The sequence below is a fragment of the Physeter macrocephalus genome, chromosome 16, assembly GCF_002837175.3.
Source record: "Physeter macrocephalus isolate SW-GA chromosome 16, ASM283717v5, whole genome shotgun sequence".
NCBI classification, from domain to species: Eukaryota; Metazoa; Chordata; class Mammalia; order Artiodactyla; family Physeteridae; genus Physeter; species Physeter macrocephalus.
In genome coordinates, this window is record NC_041229.1 from 4,436,582 (window position 1) to 4,452,049 (window position 15,468).

The 15,468-nt window shown below is 41.9% G+C and overlaps 1 protein-coding gene across 5 annotated transcripts in view; it reads right to left on the minus strand.

Annotated features, from left to right (window-relative positions):
• APLP2 (amyloid beta precursor like protein 2) overlaps positions 1-15,095 on the minus strand; it is a 71,772-nt gene extending 56,677 nt beyond the window's left edge. For 2 of the 5 annotated variants that reach the window (XM_055091425.1, XM_028501025.2), the window contains exon 1: positions 14,898-15,088. In XM_055091425.1, the coding sequence (XP_054947400.1) occupies positions 14,898-15,002 (105 nt within the window). In that variant the 5' untranslated portion in view covers positions 15,003-15,088. Of the gene's footprint in view, positions 1-364; positions 388-14,897 lie in introns of those variants that run through there. The other 3 variants (XM_024131240.3, XM_055091424.1, XM_028501027.2) reach the window with 3 other exon arrangements.
• Positions 15,096-15,468: the final 373 nt, after the last annotated feature.

Consider the following 15,468-nt stretch of genomic DNA (forward strand, 5'->3'; position numbering starts at 1 on the left):
TTGTGCCCCGGTCCGGGAGGATCCCACATGCCGCGGAGCGGCTGGGCCCGTGAGCCGTGGCCGCTGAGCCTGCGCGTCCGGAGCCTGTGCTCCGCGGCGGGAGAGGCCACAGCAGTGAGAGGCCTGTGTACCGCCAAAAACAAAAAAAAAAAAAAAAAAAAAAAAATGCAGGGAGTTCAAATGCCCCAAACCATTAAGGGTGATTCAATTAAAATTGATGCTGTAAAATATTTTAACGGCTTGGAAAGTTATTCAATATGTCAAAAGGCAGGAAAACAGCTTATAAACATATAAGGGGGAATCCATTCTTTCAAAAAACAAAGATGTCCAGAACACAGACTGGGAAAATTTTAAAGTTACTTACCTGGATGGTAAATTACAGTTAATTTCTTTCTGTTTTTTTGTTTTGTTTTGTTTGTTTTGTAGCTTTACATGTGTTTTTTAGATTTTTCACAATGACCATATATTTTTTCTTTAACACAGGATACACACTAAGAGTTAGCATAATAATCATCTGTAAAAAAAAAAAATCAATTTAGAATCTCAGTCTTTTTTAATGAAAGACTGTAAGAAGTAGCAAGTAGGTTCCTGAGATGATATACACTCAAGTCATAATGTACAATGACTGTAAATCTAAATACCATGACCTGATAGTGGTTTGGTAGTGGAGAAAAGATGGAGAAATAACCTCAGAAGAGTTTTCTCTTTACTTTCTGATTTCTAAGAATCACCTACTGCAAATTTTTGCCTAAATGTTGACTGTTTGGTAACTTCTCCATAAACCTTTGGTGGCCCCACGCTGACCTGAGATATCCCTTCTCCAGGCCTCTGACCAGGCCATCTGTTCTACCAGTTAGCACAAACTTGAAAGCCAGTTCATCACTTACTGATTGTGACCTTGGTCAAGTTACTTTATCTGTCCACGCCTCGGTTCCTATATCTGTAAAACAGGGATAACCATAGTATGTGTCTCAGAAGGTAGTTCAAAGGTTTCAGTGAGTACATGTAAAACACTATACATACTAATTGCACCATAAATATAACTATCACTGTTATTATCACTCCAACCACCACCAGAATCTGCCACTCTATTCCTGCTTGTCTATTCTTCTTCCCCAGCTACCTAAAGTAACACAGGTTCTCTCTATAAACTCCCAGTAGATATCTAATTTCAAGGGAATTAATTTCCAGTTATGGTCAACTAGGTAATTCAGACCAACCCTCCTGATGAGGACAGCTAGAAAAGCAACACAAAATATTTTTCAAAAGCACTTAGTTAGAGATTTCCCTAGTGGTCCAGTGGTTAAGACTCTGCGCTCCCAATGCAGGGGGCCTGGGTTCAATCCCTGGTCAGGGAACCAGATCCCACGTGCCACAACTAAAGATCCCACATGTCACAATGAAGATCCCGCACTCGGCAACAAAGATCCCACGTGCGGCAACTAAGACTCAGCGCAGCCACATAAGTAAATATTTTTTAAAAAGCACTTAGTTAAAGGCAGTAGGGACCTAAAAAGACAGTGAAGATTTCCTAGGTCAGTAACCAGAGGAGGATGAAAGTCCAAGGAGATGAATATAGCTCACAGGGCTTTTTTCCTCTGAGGATGCTGAAAGATCCTAAAGGGAGTAGCTGAGCAGTGCTTTTAACAGCCTGTAAGGACCAATGGGAAAGGGACTGGAGTCCAGGGCAGGAGGGAGAGGAGAAAGTAAACATACTTGGAAATACCCTAGTGGTTTGGAGTTGATACCCCAATGCAGGCTGAACCTAGAAGGGTAATCCAGAGTTGACAGGACTCCACAGAGACTGCAGCTCAACTTCCAATCCTCTCAATCCGTGAAATGAGAGATCCTGGATCTCTAGTTCACCAAACTCCAGGTAGAAGCAAATCAAACATTCTCTGGAGCATAACATTAGCCTAGGCCTTAAATTAATCTATAAGCATTTGTGTAAATAAAACGTATGGCTCATAATCAAAAATAACTTGACAAACAAGGAAACAAAATAACATGAATAAATAACCAGCAGAAACAGACAACAGGAAAAGATCCACAGGGACCCCAAACACAGGAATTACCAGACAGAGACTCCAAGTATACTTTTCATGTTCAAAGACACAAAAGACAAAAATTGAGAATTTCATCTCTGATCTAGGAACAATTAAAAAACAATTTTAAATTATAAAACTGAAAACCACAACAACTAAAATTAAGAACTCAATGGATAGGACTTCATGGTAGACTAGATACAGCTGGAGAAATCATTAGTAAGCCGAAAGATGGGTCAAAAGAAAAGCTATCAAATGAGGCATGGAAAAACACACAGGACAGAGTAACAGTTTCTACGATGTTTGTTTTTGGAGTCCCAGAGAAAAGAGAAATAGGCAGAAGCAATATTTAAATACTTAAATACTTAGATAATGGCTGATAATTGTCTAAAACTGATGAAAGACATCAAACCACAGATTCAAGGAGCTCTACAAGCCAAAGACAGTCAGCCTTCCATATCCTCAGATTGTGTATCCATGGATTGAAACTACTCGGGGAAAAAAAATTCAGAAAATTCATAATAGCAAAACTCGACTTTGCCACGGGCCAACAACTATTTACATAGCATTTACATTATATTTACAACTATTTACATAGCATTTACATTATATTTATAACTATTTACATAGCATTTACATTGCATTAGGTATTTTAAGTAATCTAGAGATGACTGCAATTATACAGGAGGATATTCGACAGTTACATGCAAATACTAGAACCATTTTATATAACAGACTTGAGCATCACAGATTTTGGTATTGGGGGTAGGGGCGTCCTGGAACCAACCCCCCAAGGATGCCAAAGGACTATACATTTTTAAAAAATCCAAACCTAGGTACATAGTAAAATTGCTGAAAATCAGATTCAAAGAGATAATCTACTAAGTACTCAGAGATAAGGGACATATTATCTTCAAAGAACAACAATCTGACAGTTAATTCCAATAAGCTATTGATAATATTGAACACCAGGATATTGACCAGGAATAGAATAAAGAATAAGATCTTTAAAATGATGAAAGAAATTCTATTCCCGATGAACCTATCTTGCAAGAAAGACACTAAAACAGGTATATGGTGAAAGAATATATGTCACCAGCCAACCTTAAGAAAATTCTAAAGTGTGTTTTGGAAGACAAAAAATTATCCCAAAAAGAAGGTCAGAGATAACAAAAGGCAGGAAGAATAACAAAGAGAATATGTAAATCTAAATCAGAGGCTTTCAAACTCACTGAATCTTTGAATCACCAGAGGAGTTTTTAAGAAACACTAATGCTTGACACCCCCCCTAAAGAGACCCTGATGAAATCTGTCTGAATTGGAGTGCAGACAATCTGTGTTTTGTAAATGTTCCCCCAGATGATACCAGTGTGCCTCCAAAGTTCATAATCACTGATCTAAATTCATTTGACTGTATAAAACATGGCCTGTATGAGGTCTTCTGGGGTTTAAATGAAATTAACATACATAACAACAATGGCAAAAATCTTGAGAGGGGTTAAATAGAGTTAAAGTGTTCTAATAACCTTCTACTGAGAAGGAGGAGGGCAAAAATACCAATTAATATAAGACACTGATTAAGTGAAAGATATTGAAATGTCTAAAGTAACCACTAAAGGGAAAACAAAAGATTATACAAATATGTTTCAAAGTAATAGGAGAGAGAAGTAAAATAATAACCACCTCCAAAGGAGTTAAATAAGGGAATAAACATAGCAACCTAAATGTCCATTGATAAGTGAATGAATAAAAAAAATATGCTGTGTACATACACACACACACACACACGAATATTATTTAGCTACGAAAAAGGATACCCTACCATTTGCAACAACATAATCCCCTTGAGGGGATTACGCTAAGTGAAATAAGTCAGACAGAGGAAGATAAATACTGTGTAATCTCACTTATACGTGGACTCTAAAAACACTGAACTCGTAGATATAGAGAAAAGATCACTCATTGTCAGAGGTGGGAAATGGAGGTTGAGGGGTGGAGGGCGGGCAAAATATGTGAAGGTGGTCAAAAGGTACAAACTTCTAGTTATAATATAAATAAGTCCTGGGGATGTAATGTACAGCATGGTGACTATAAATAATAACACTGTATTGTATATTTTAAAGTTGCTAAGAGAGTTAATCTTAAAAGTTCTCATCACACACACATGAAAATATGTAACTATCTGTGGTGATGGATGTTAACTAGTCTTACTGTGGTGATCATTTCACAACCCATACAAATATCAAATCATTACGTTGTGCACCTGAAACTAATATGTTGTGTGCCAATTACACTTCAATTTAAAAAAAAAGAAAAAAAAGAAACATATGAACCAGCAGAGCAAACAAAAAACACTAAATAAGAAGGTAGATGAAAACCCAAATACTTTAGCAATCACATTAAATGTAAATGGACTAAATATTCCAGTAAAAGACAAACACTGTCTCCTAAGTTAACAAAAGAAAAAACAACCATAAACACATCTAAAACACAAAGATGGAAATAGTAGACAAAGTACTGATAAAGGCAAAAACCTTACTGGAGATAACAAGGGAAACTATAACTCTGAGAAGTCCAATTCTTCAGGAATAGATAGCAATTTTAAATCTGTATGCACCTAATGACAGCCTCAAAATAAGCAAAGCAAAAATTGTCAGAATGACAAGGAGAAAAAAAACTTTCCCAAAATCACAGTGGGAGATTTTTTAACATACCTTTCTCAATAAAAGAAAAAAAAGAAGAGTTAAAAAATCATAAGAATAAAGATCTGAACAACATGAAAACAGCATGATCAGAATACATATAAAACACTGGAAGTAACAACTACAGAATAAACATTTTCTCTACGCACACAACAAAAATTCTACCATAAACTAGGTCATAAAGCAAGTCTCAATAAATTTCAAAAAACTGAAATCATACAGACTAATTCTCTAACCACATGCAGTTAACTTAGAAATAAACAGCAAAAAGACAACCAGATAATCTCCACATCTTTGGAAATTAAGAAGTGTACTTCTAAATTACCTGTGGGTAAAAAAATTAAATCACAATGGAAAAATCTATTTTTTTTACTTGAATGATAATGCAAATATTATATATCAAAACTTGCATGTTGGGGCTTCCCTGGTGGCGCAGTGGTTGGGAGTCCGCCTGCCGGTGCAGGGGACACGGGTTCGTGCCCCGGTCCGGGGGGATCCCGCGTGTCACAGAGCGGCTGAGCCCGTGAGCCATGGCCGCTGAGCCTGCACATCCGGAGACTGTGCTCCGCAACGGGAGAGGCCACAACAGTGAGAGGCCGGCGTAATGCAAAAAAACAAAAACAAACAAACAAAAAAAACTTGCATGCTGTTTAATGGTACAAATTTGTAAACAGCAGATAAACTCTGGAGATCTAACATTCAGCACAGTGATTACAGTCAACAAGACTGTTTTATAAACTTCAAAGTTGCCAGAAGACTAGATCTTAATAGCTCTCACCACCAAAAAGAAATAATTATGTTTGATAGAGGTATTAGCAGCAATGGTACAATGGTAAACATACTGCAATATAAAAATGTATCAGGGCTTCCCTGGTGGCGCAGTGGTTGAGAGTCCGCCTGCCGATGCAGGGGACACGGGTTCGTGCCCCGGCCCAGGAAGATCCCACGTGCCGCGGAGCGGCTGGGCCCGTGAGCCATGGCCGCTGAGCCTGTGCGTCCGGAGCCTGCGCTCCGCAAAGGGAGAGGCCACAACAGTGAGAGGCCCGTGTATCGCAAAAAAAAAAAAAAAAAAAAAAAAAGTATCAAATCGGAACACTGTACACCATAAACTTACACAATGTTATATTCAATTATATCTCGTTTTTTAAAATAAAAGGAAAGTAATAAAACTCACAATTCACAGAATATACTCAGAAATTTTCAAAATTACAGATAAATTATTAGAATTAGTACACAAGCTTAGCAAGACCGCTGAATACATGATCAATTTGAAAATATCAACTTCATTTCAACAACCACAACAATATGACAACTTTAAGATGCCATTTACAATAGCATTTTAAAAAAATCAAATATCTATAAATAAATCTAACATGAGATGTACAAGATCTCTATGCAAAAAGCTATAAAACACTGAGGGTGGGGCTTCCCTGGTGGCGCAGTGGTTGAGAATCCGCCTGCCGATGCAGGGGACACGGGTTCGTGCCCCGATCCGGGAAGATCCCACATGCCGCAGAGCGGCTGGGCCCGTGAGCCATGGCCGCTGAGCCTGCGCGTCCGGAGCCTGTGCTCTGCAATGGGAGAGGCCACAACAGTGAGAGGCCCACGTACCACAAAAAAAAAACAAACAAACAAAAAAAAAAACACTGAGAGTAACTAGAGAGGACCTAAATAAAGGTATATGCCATGTTTCTGGGTTGGGAGACTCAGTATTGGAAAAATGTCTATTTTTCCCAATTCAACTACAGACTCAATGCAATCGAATCTAAATTCCAACAAGTGTTTTTGGCTAAATGTGGCAAATGTAAATGGAAAGAAAAGGGTTAAAGAATAGTCAAGACATTACTGAAGACAACCAAGGCAGAAGGGCTTGCTCTAGTAGTTATAAAACCTTATTACAGGGACTTCCCTGATGGCACAGTGGTTAAGAATCCGCCTGCCAATTCCAGGACACGGGTTCAAGCCCTGGTCCGGGAAGATCCCACATGCCATGGAGCAACTAACCCCGTGCGCCTCAACTACTGAGCCTGCACTCTAGAGCCTAAGAGCCACAACTACTGAGCCCGCGCGCCATAACTACTGAAGCCCACGCGCCTAGAGCCTGTGCTCCACAACAAGAGAAGCCACCGCAATGAGAAGCCTGCGCACCGCAACGAAGAGCAGCTCCCGCTCGCTGCAATTAGAGAAAGCCCGTGCGCAACAACGAAGACCCAACGCAGCCAAAAAAATAAATAAATAAAATTATTTTAAAAAATAAAAACCTTATTATAAAGTACAGTCATTAAGACAGTGTGGACTTGGTACAGGGATAGAGAAGAGATCAATGGATTAGGAGAGCCCAGAAATAGACTCACCCATACAGAGATATTAATTAACAACAAAGGTGGCATGGGAGAACAGAAGCGAAAGGAGAACTTGACAATAAACGGTGCAAGTTGGATAGCCATATGGAAAAAGTAATAATACTAAAAAGACCAATACTTCATATCTACACAACAATCAGTTCCAGGTAAACTGTAGCTCCAAATGTGACAGGCAAAACAAAAGGCCCCTAGTAGGCAACAGGAGAATAACTATGTCCTCAGGGTGGGGAAAACTTCTCACATGGGACACAAAAAGCACCTACCATAATTAAAAAAAACAAAACTGATAAATCAGACATTAAACTTAAGAACTTCCTCTAAAGACACCATTAAGAATAGCGTAAAAAGGCAAACAGCAGAGAGGGCAGTATTATCTCAATAACCTCAAACCAGAAACATTCCAAATGTCCATCAACAGTAGAACAAATTGTGGTTTCTTCATACATTGGAATACTATACTGCTGTGGAAACAAGTGAACCACAGCTATACTCATCACTCCAAATGACCCTCAAAAACATGTTCAGTGAAAGAAGCCAGATACTTAATATATACTGAAAGATTCTATTTATATAAAGCGAGAAAACAGGAAAAACTAAACTACAGTGTTTAGGGATGAACGCTTTGGGTGGTAAAACTATAAAAAAGAAAAGCAAGACATAATCACCATAGAAGTCGGGCTAATAGTTGGGGGGGAGAAGGAGGGGGAGGGGGAAGTGGGGGACGGAAATGTTCTATTTCTTGACCTTGGCAGTGGTCACACAAGTATGTTTTACGAAAATACATTGAGCTATAACTTTTTTTCCTTTGTGTATTTAAATTTTTAAAAGCTCAAAAATATTCCAGGCTTGAGATGTGGGTGAAGAGGGCTGCAATGTTGCCTTGAGTGCTTGGCACCTTCATGAGCACAGGGCTACCCTTACTTTCAGTTCAAATATGTTAGCATCGTTACCTTCTAAAATCATCCTAATATGCTCAAACAATTAGTACTCTGCACTGCTAAATATTTATTACAACTCTAAGAGCCTGGGTAAGTTTCTTCGGAATCCAGAGAGATGAAAGGGGTCTCTCAACACGAAAACATGAGTGGGCATGCTGAATTCCCAACTCAAGGTAAGAGTTACTTCTGGAAAGGAAGGTTAATGGGATGGGGGAAAGTTCAAAGGAGGCCTAACAATGTTTTATTTCTCTAATGATGATGTTTTAGTTCTTTGGAAAAAAAGAAAAAAAAAAAAAAAAACCAGGCTAAAGCAAATACAGAAAGTGCTAAAATTTAACAAAACTGGGTGGTGGATATGAGTATCTTTTATATATTTACTATATTATGTTGGTCATATTCATAATTAAAGGGTCCTGTACTCTTCACACTCTTACTGGCTCATTTCTCCAGGTAAAAATTCTGCTTCAGCCTAGGTAAGTCATCTATTTAGCCTTCCAGAGCCAATATATAAAAATTTGACAATGCTTACATTCTTCACCCACACTAAATCCCATGTTTTCTTCTTCTCTATGCTAATTACCTCCCTTACAAATTTTCACATACTTCTCCATTCCTGCCTTTCTGTTCTGGATGGCAATATCCCTCAAAAGGACGTGCCGAGATCCTGATAAATCACCTGAGAAGTTCCTTTGAGGTCTCAATTGCACCGGCAAACTTTTAACTCACAGATCATTTAGGTAAGAATAAATTCATTCTTTTTCTTTCCAGTCAGCCTAGCTATATAACCTCCCAAACAGATAATGCCCTGGTAGCAGACGAAGGGTTGCTATCTACCCAACATCCACAGCCCTCTTTTCCAACAGAACCCAGTGTGCAGTCTAAGCCTATCACAGCGCCACCATCCCCTCCCCACCCATGACTGGTGTGGCTGGAAGCACCTGATATAATTCTGTACAGTAAGACTTGAAGGGTCTTGTGCTGATGTGCTCTGAGAAAGCCCCACAATCCCCTGGATGTTATCAAATCAAAGCACGTGCTCTGAAACTGCAACAGCCATTCTGCAGCCACAGGAGGCTGAGGAAGGCAGAGTAGAAAGGTTGTGCTGAGCTGTTCAATTAACCCGCACCACAGGTGCCCCACTCCAAATGCTGATTGACTTTTTTCTGGACCACAATCTTATTCCAGTCATATTGGTTACTGTGTCAGTCTCTTCCTAATAGTTTGTCTATCAACTAGGCCAAGGATCATAAATCTGGTGCCAGTAACCTTTTCTCTTCCAAATAATCCCATACACTGATTTTGGTAAGATTCCCCACAAGTGGTCACCGTTTCTTTCCTTAAAATTTGTTATCAGAATACAAAGATACGGACTTCCCTGGTGGCGCAGTGGTTAAGAATCTGCCTACCAGTGCAGGGGACACGGGTTCGAGCCCTGGTGCGGGAAGATCCCACATGCCGCGGAGCAACTAAGCCCCGTGCACCACAACTACTGAGCCTGCGCTCTAGAGCCCGCGAGCCACAACTACTGAGCCCACGTGCCGCAACTACTGAAGCCCGCGTGCCTAGAGCCCGTGCTCCACAACGAGAAGCCACCACAATGAGATGCCCGCACACCGCAAAGAAGAGTAGCCCCCGCTCACCGCAACTAGAGAAAGCCTGCGCGCAGCAACAAAGATGCAACGCAGCCAAAAAAGAGAGAACTTGCCTATTATATTAAAAAGCATTAGACGTTTTTTAAAACCTACGGAAAATGTAAAAAGGCAAAGTCCCCTGTAATTACATCCTTCAAAGATAACCACTGTTAGCAGTTTGGCATATATTGATTCATGATAATATTACAACATCTATGAAATTAGTTTCTTTTAAAGAAAATATTCACATCAGGTTTTTTGATAGTGGAGAAAACAGGTGGACCGGAGTAAAAAGAAATCTGCAACCAAAATACCCTGATAATAGAAGAAAGAGCGAGGGAGAGACTCAGAATATGACAGACCAATTTTCACCCTGGCCCTGCTGCACTGCCTTGAACCCTCGGCCTCACCTGACTCCCGTTTTAGGTATGGATACAAATACCTACTTCCAGACTTTGGGGGACTTAAATAAGATAATGTCCCCAAATGAGTTCTGTTGGCTTTTTGTTTGCTGGAGTTTGTTTTTCTCTACCTGCACATAAAAGTCCCCTGAGGAGCCTGTGACAATGAGAATCCCAGATACCCTCAATGAGAATCTCTGGGGGTAGGGCCTGGAAATCACATCATACAAGTGCACTGCAGAGGAAAAGGCCCTACGCATAGTTGCTTTTATTACTGCACTGTTTAGCATCTAACACAGAACCTGGTAGCAATGTTCAACAAACACTAGTGGGATGAATAACAAATGAAAAGTTGTATTTTAAAAATAGATTATAGTTATGTTTCAAAAAGTTTCATTAAAAAAAGCCTTCATGATGCTTATGTAAGAAAATTTCTCTCAGCAATAAAGTAGTTATTAGTTGTACTTGATACAAAGGACTGGAACTTGTTTCTATTTGAATGCACCTACATGGTTCACTTTCCACATCCTAGGACATAAATCAAGGTACACTATACGAAATTTAATTAAGAGGTCAAGGTAATCTAGTTTATCTCACTAAAAAAACAACTCATGAAAATTGGATTATGGGCAATTTCGAATTCTCAAATGGCCTCCCTCCACAGACTTTACAGTTACTGCACAAAAATTTATCCCTACTTTTTATCACACAGAAAACTATTTTCTTTCAGTAGTTCATTTGAGAACAATTCAAAATAGTAATTGTTAGGTACCAGCTTCAACACTCAATTTATGTGTCACTTTGATAAAATGTATGTACCTGAGAGCTCTAGCAGGATACACACCACACCAAAACGTTTACAGTGAGATTTCCCTGGACAACACAATCTCAGATTATTTTTCATTTCTTATTGTTCAAATGCATTTAAAATTTTTACAATGAATATGCACTCCCTATATAATTTTTCTTATTTTAAAAAGAAAATGCAAAAGCCCAAGAATTCAGTAAGAGAAATATAATTAATGAATCCTGAAAGGTTTTAAAGTTTTGATTTTCCAGAGTTGAAACAATATCAGATAAGTTAAAAACATGATTTTTATATTTGGAAAAAAATTAACCCTTCACATATTATTGCCAAGAATTCTAAAGCTCTTTAACAAACAAACAAAAATGTTTTCAAATGCTGTGAAGGACATTATTGGTTCAACTGGCAAAATGGAATACACAGCAGACTTGATCAAAGTATTGTATCAAAGTTAAATTTCTTTAAGCTGATAACTGTACTAAGCTTATGTAGGACAACTTCCTTGGTTCTTAGGAAATACTCACTGACGTTTTCAAGGGTAGAGGGACATGATGTATGCAACCCGCTCTCAAAACGGTTCAGCAAAAAATACGTAATAACAAAATGAATGAAAAAGCAAATGCTGAATAGGAGAAATGTTAAATTGATGAATCTGGGTAAAGAGTATAAGAGCTGTTCATACAATTTTAATAATTTTTTGTAACCTTGAAATTATTTCTAAATAAAAATTATAATTGAAAAAAGTAACAGAAAAATATTCAAAATTGTTCTTAACATCATACTGGACCAACTTTAAGCAAGACTTTATTGGGGGAAAAAATAGCAACATTTTAAAATTGTGCTCATAAAAACACTCACGCAGCACCAACCTTAAGCAAGAAATTAAATTAGTATTGTCCAGTAGATATGAGTTACATATGTTGTATTTTCTAGAAGACACATTAAAATTTGAAGAAACAGGTGAAACTAATTTTAATATATTTTACTTACCCAATGTGTAAAATATTATCATTTCAATACAATCAATATGAAAATTATAAATGAGTTATTTTACAAGTTTTTTCATACTAAGTCTTCAAAATTTGGTGTGCGTTTTACACCTACAGTACACCTCAATTCAGATGCTAAATTTTCACAAGAAATACTGGATCTGCATTTAGATTTCATAAAATGTATCAAATAGTTTAAAAAGCAGACTCATATACCAAGTTGTTCCAAGCACAGTTAAATGTTTTCCAATCACCGAATAGAGTATTTGTTTTAAAATATAAATTAGCTAAAATTAAATAAAATGGAAAGTTCATTCCTCAATCACAATAGCCACACTGCAAGTGGCTACACTGTGGGACAGCCCAGCTTTAGAGGATGAAACAAACGCCCACGAAAGGAGGGCCTGATTTGCCAAAACTCAGCTCATCATATTTATCAAACGATTTTAACATGGTTATGAGGTTAACAAGCTGATGTTCCTATCAGAGGCATTGGTATCTGTCCAGATCATAATGTGACATCCACTCCACCACCAATCAGAAATATCAGCACAAAGCTTCTTGATCCTCTGCCTCAGACGTCATACGTTGAGTTTCCTGAAAATTGGCTATCAAAGGGCCCACTCATTTTAAAATGTGGTGGAATGAACTGGCTCTCAGAAGCCTCAATGTCCACTGTACAGAGTGCAGAATTTCAGCACAAACACCGTCTGAGAATCCCACATGGGAGCAGGCCCACGACTGAACTTGTCTCAGATTTAACAGAGGAAGTGACCCTGAGTACAGAGACTTTTTTTCTTTTAAACAGGTGTAAGAGATTAATTCAGTCAACACCAAGCAACACTCAAGATTTGCCAATCAATAATTCTGTGCCAAGCAATTTGATCAGGGATTTGGCTAGACTCCTTTTGGCTAATCTCAATAAGGACCATCCCAAAGCGAATCGTGATTAAGGCCATTCTCATCTAAATCAAGGCTTAGGCAGTCCTTTGCCTGTAAGCAAATAAACTAAATCAAATTATATACATATGAAGGAAATTCTGCCTCTTGGACAAAAGGAAAAACCGTTTGAAAGATAATTTAGCAAGTATGGGCAAAAATACAGTTCCAAAGAAGAGAAGTTTCATAACACAGCATTCAAAAACCATTTTAGGGAAATGTCTAATTCCTACTTTCCGTCTAGCCAGACTCTCCGATTGAACAATGATGTGGGTAATAATCAAATTTAATCCACAACAGCTAATTCTGATATTGTTCATTTCTCTTTCTCTGCAGGCATCAAGTATTAATATTCCATTTAAACCTGAAAGGAAGATGTACTTTAAAATTGATGGACCCTTTTGTGTGAATTCACTAGTACCTGAAGTTACTCATACCTCTGAGAAGTGAGGAAAAAGAGTGTGAACAATGGTTTTTGACATCCTGACCTAAGAGTTAAATTCTATGTTCCATACAAAATCTTCTTCCTTCCCCTCCCATCCCAATGATCTAGCTTGCTTCCCTGCGACACCATATTGGGGAACACAGATATAAATCCAACTAACCACTGTGTGGAAACGAAAATAATCCTAATCTAAAAGCATGCGTATATAAACATTAACTATTTCTACTTCAAACTTCTCCCCGCCCCCGGCCCCCCAAGAATCAAAGCTTTAAGCAGGATGCATACAAACGTTTTAAGCCGTTCCATCGGAGGTTTGTTCTTGATTAGATTTATTCTAATCGTGGAAATATTTACACATTCTGCAGAAGAATACGTTCTAACTGTGGGTTTTTATTAGAAACTTCTCAGTCAATGCCTAGGTAATCAAATCCAGTCTCACTTCTCTCTGAAATTAGCCAACCACGCAGAAATCCATTGTAATTTTTAAAATAGCGAAAAGGGGAAATAAACTACACACCCGAAACATTCCAGTCCGACAGTTCAAGCACTATTTCGAGAAGGCAAGTAAAATTAAAGTCCCACGTCTCCCTCAGGAACAGAAAGGTTTCTGTGAAGCGGCCACGTCCAGGCCACCCTGCAGGACCCACGGACCTCAGCAACCCCGCCTGTCCCCGCGGCCCGACCCCAGCGAATCACCCAGGAGCCCAGGCACTGGAACGTCCTCCCGGCACAGAGATGCCACGGGGTTATCAGGTGCAGAAAAACTACTTACACCAAAAAAGTACGATTAGACAAGAGTTTTTACAACGTATTCACGGGTACCGCGTCCCTGCTCGCTGAAACCCACCACAAAAGGGAGCAACACCAGCAGCAGAGAGGGGTTTCCCCTTGTTTATTAGGCTCCGGCAAACAGCTATATTTAACAATTCCTCCCGAAGGCCCGATGCCAGCGCGCAGGATCTGGAGCGGGAGACACACAGGAAGGAGAGGGCACACCCGCTGCGGGGTGCGGAGCTTCTCCGGTGCAGCCCAAGAGGCGCTCGCCCCGCACCGCGGCACTCCCCCGGCGCCGAGCCGGGACGCCCGCATCCCCGCGGCTCGGCCCACCTCGCCAACAAAGGCCGCATCCGCCGCTCCCCGGTGGGAAGCGCCGGCCCCCCGCGGGGAGCGCGCTGCCCGCGCCAGCCCGGGACCAGGGTCTGCACAGCCGCCCCCGGAGCGAGCCCAGCCGCACCGGGTCTCGGGCTGCGGGCCGCCCCGGGACGCACGGCAGAGGCTCGCGTGGTCCCGGGGGAGGGCAGGGTGGGCGTCTGGGCCGCGCGGGGTCCCCAGAGGATGTGGCGCCGCCGCGGGCGGGATGGAGGCTGGGGCGGCCGAGGCGGCCCGCCGCCCCCCGCAACCCCGATGCCTTTCATTTGGCCTCTGCGGCGTCGGAGGCAGCCCGACCTCCAGCGCTAAGCGCTGCGCCAAGCAGGGGCGGGCGGGGGAGGCGCGCCAGACCCGCTGCAGCGCCGGACCACCCCCACCGCCCCACGCGACGCGCCCCCCGCCCGGCCCGGACCCCGCGGCCCGCCCGCCAGCAGGCCGCGCTCCTTCGCGGGCGCAGGAGAAAGGGCTCGGGCGCTCGCCCGGTGCCCACCTCAATGTAGCCGGCCAGAGCCGCGGCGGGCGCCGTGAGCCCGAGAAGCAGCAGGACCAGGAGTTTGCCCGTGGGCGCGGCGGCCGCGGTCCTGGTGGCCGCCATCCCTCGCCGGGTCGCTCTAGCGCTCGGCGCTGAAGCTCACACACTCCGACTCGGGAACTCTCCCCACCGCGACCCAGAAGCATCTGAAGCCCGTTCGCCGCCGCCCCGGGGGTTTTACACCGACCGGAACTGACTTCACAAAACCACGCCCTCCATATCCAGCGCCCAATGCCGGCCCGCAGAACCGCCGCAAGACACCGCCCCTTGTTCAGCCCACATCCAATCAGGGGACGGAAGGGCCCGCACCTCCAGCCGCCGCAGCCTCGCACCCCCGCCCGGCCCCGCCCCCAGCCGCTGACGCCCCGCCCCCGCCGGGACTCCGAGGCCCTGAGACGCGGGGGTGTACGCGGGGGTGTGCGCAGAGTGGGTGGGGGCCCGCAGCTCGGCCTGGGCGGGGGCGTGCTTGGGCCTCTGGAACCGTGCACGGTTGTCTGCCCGCAATGCGCCCGTCTGTTCGCCTGCAGCG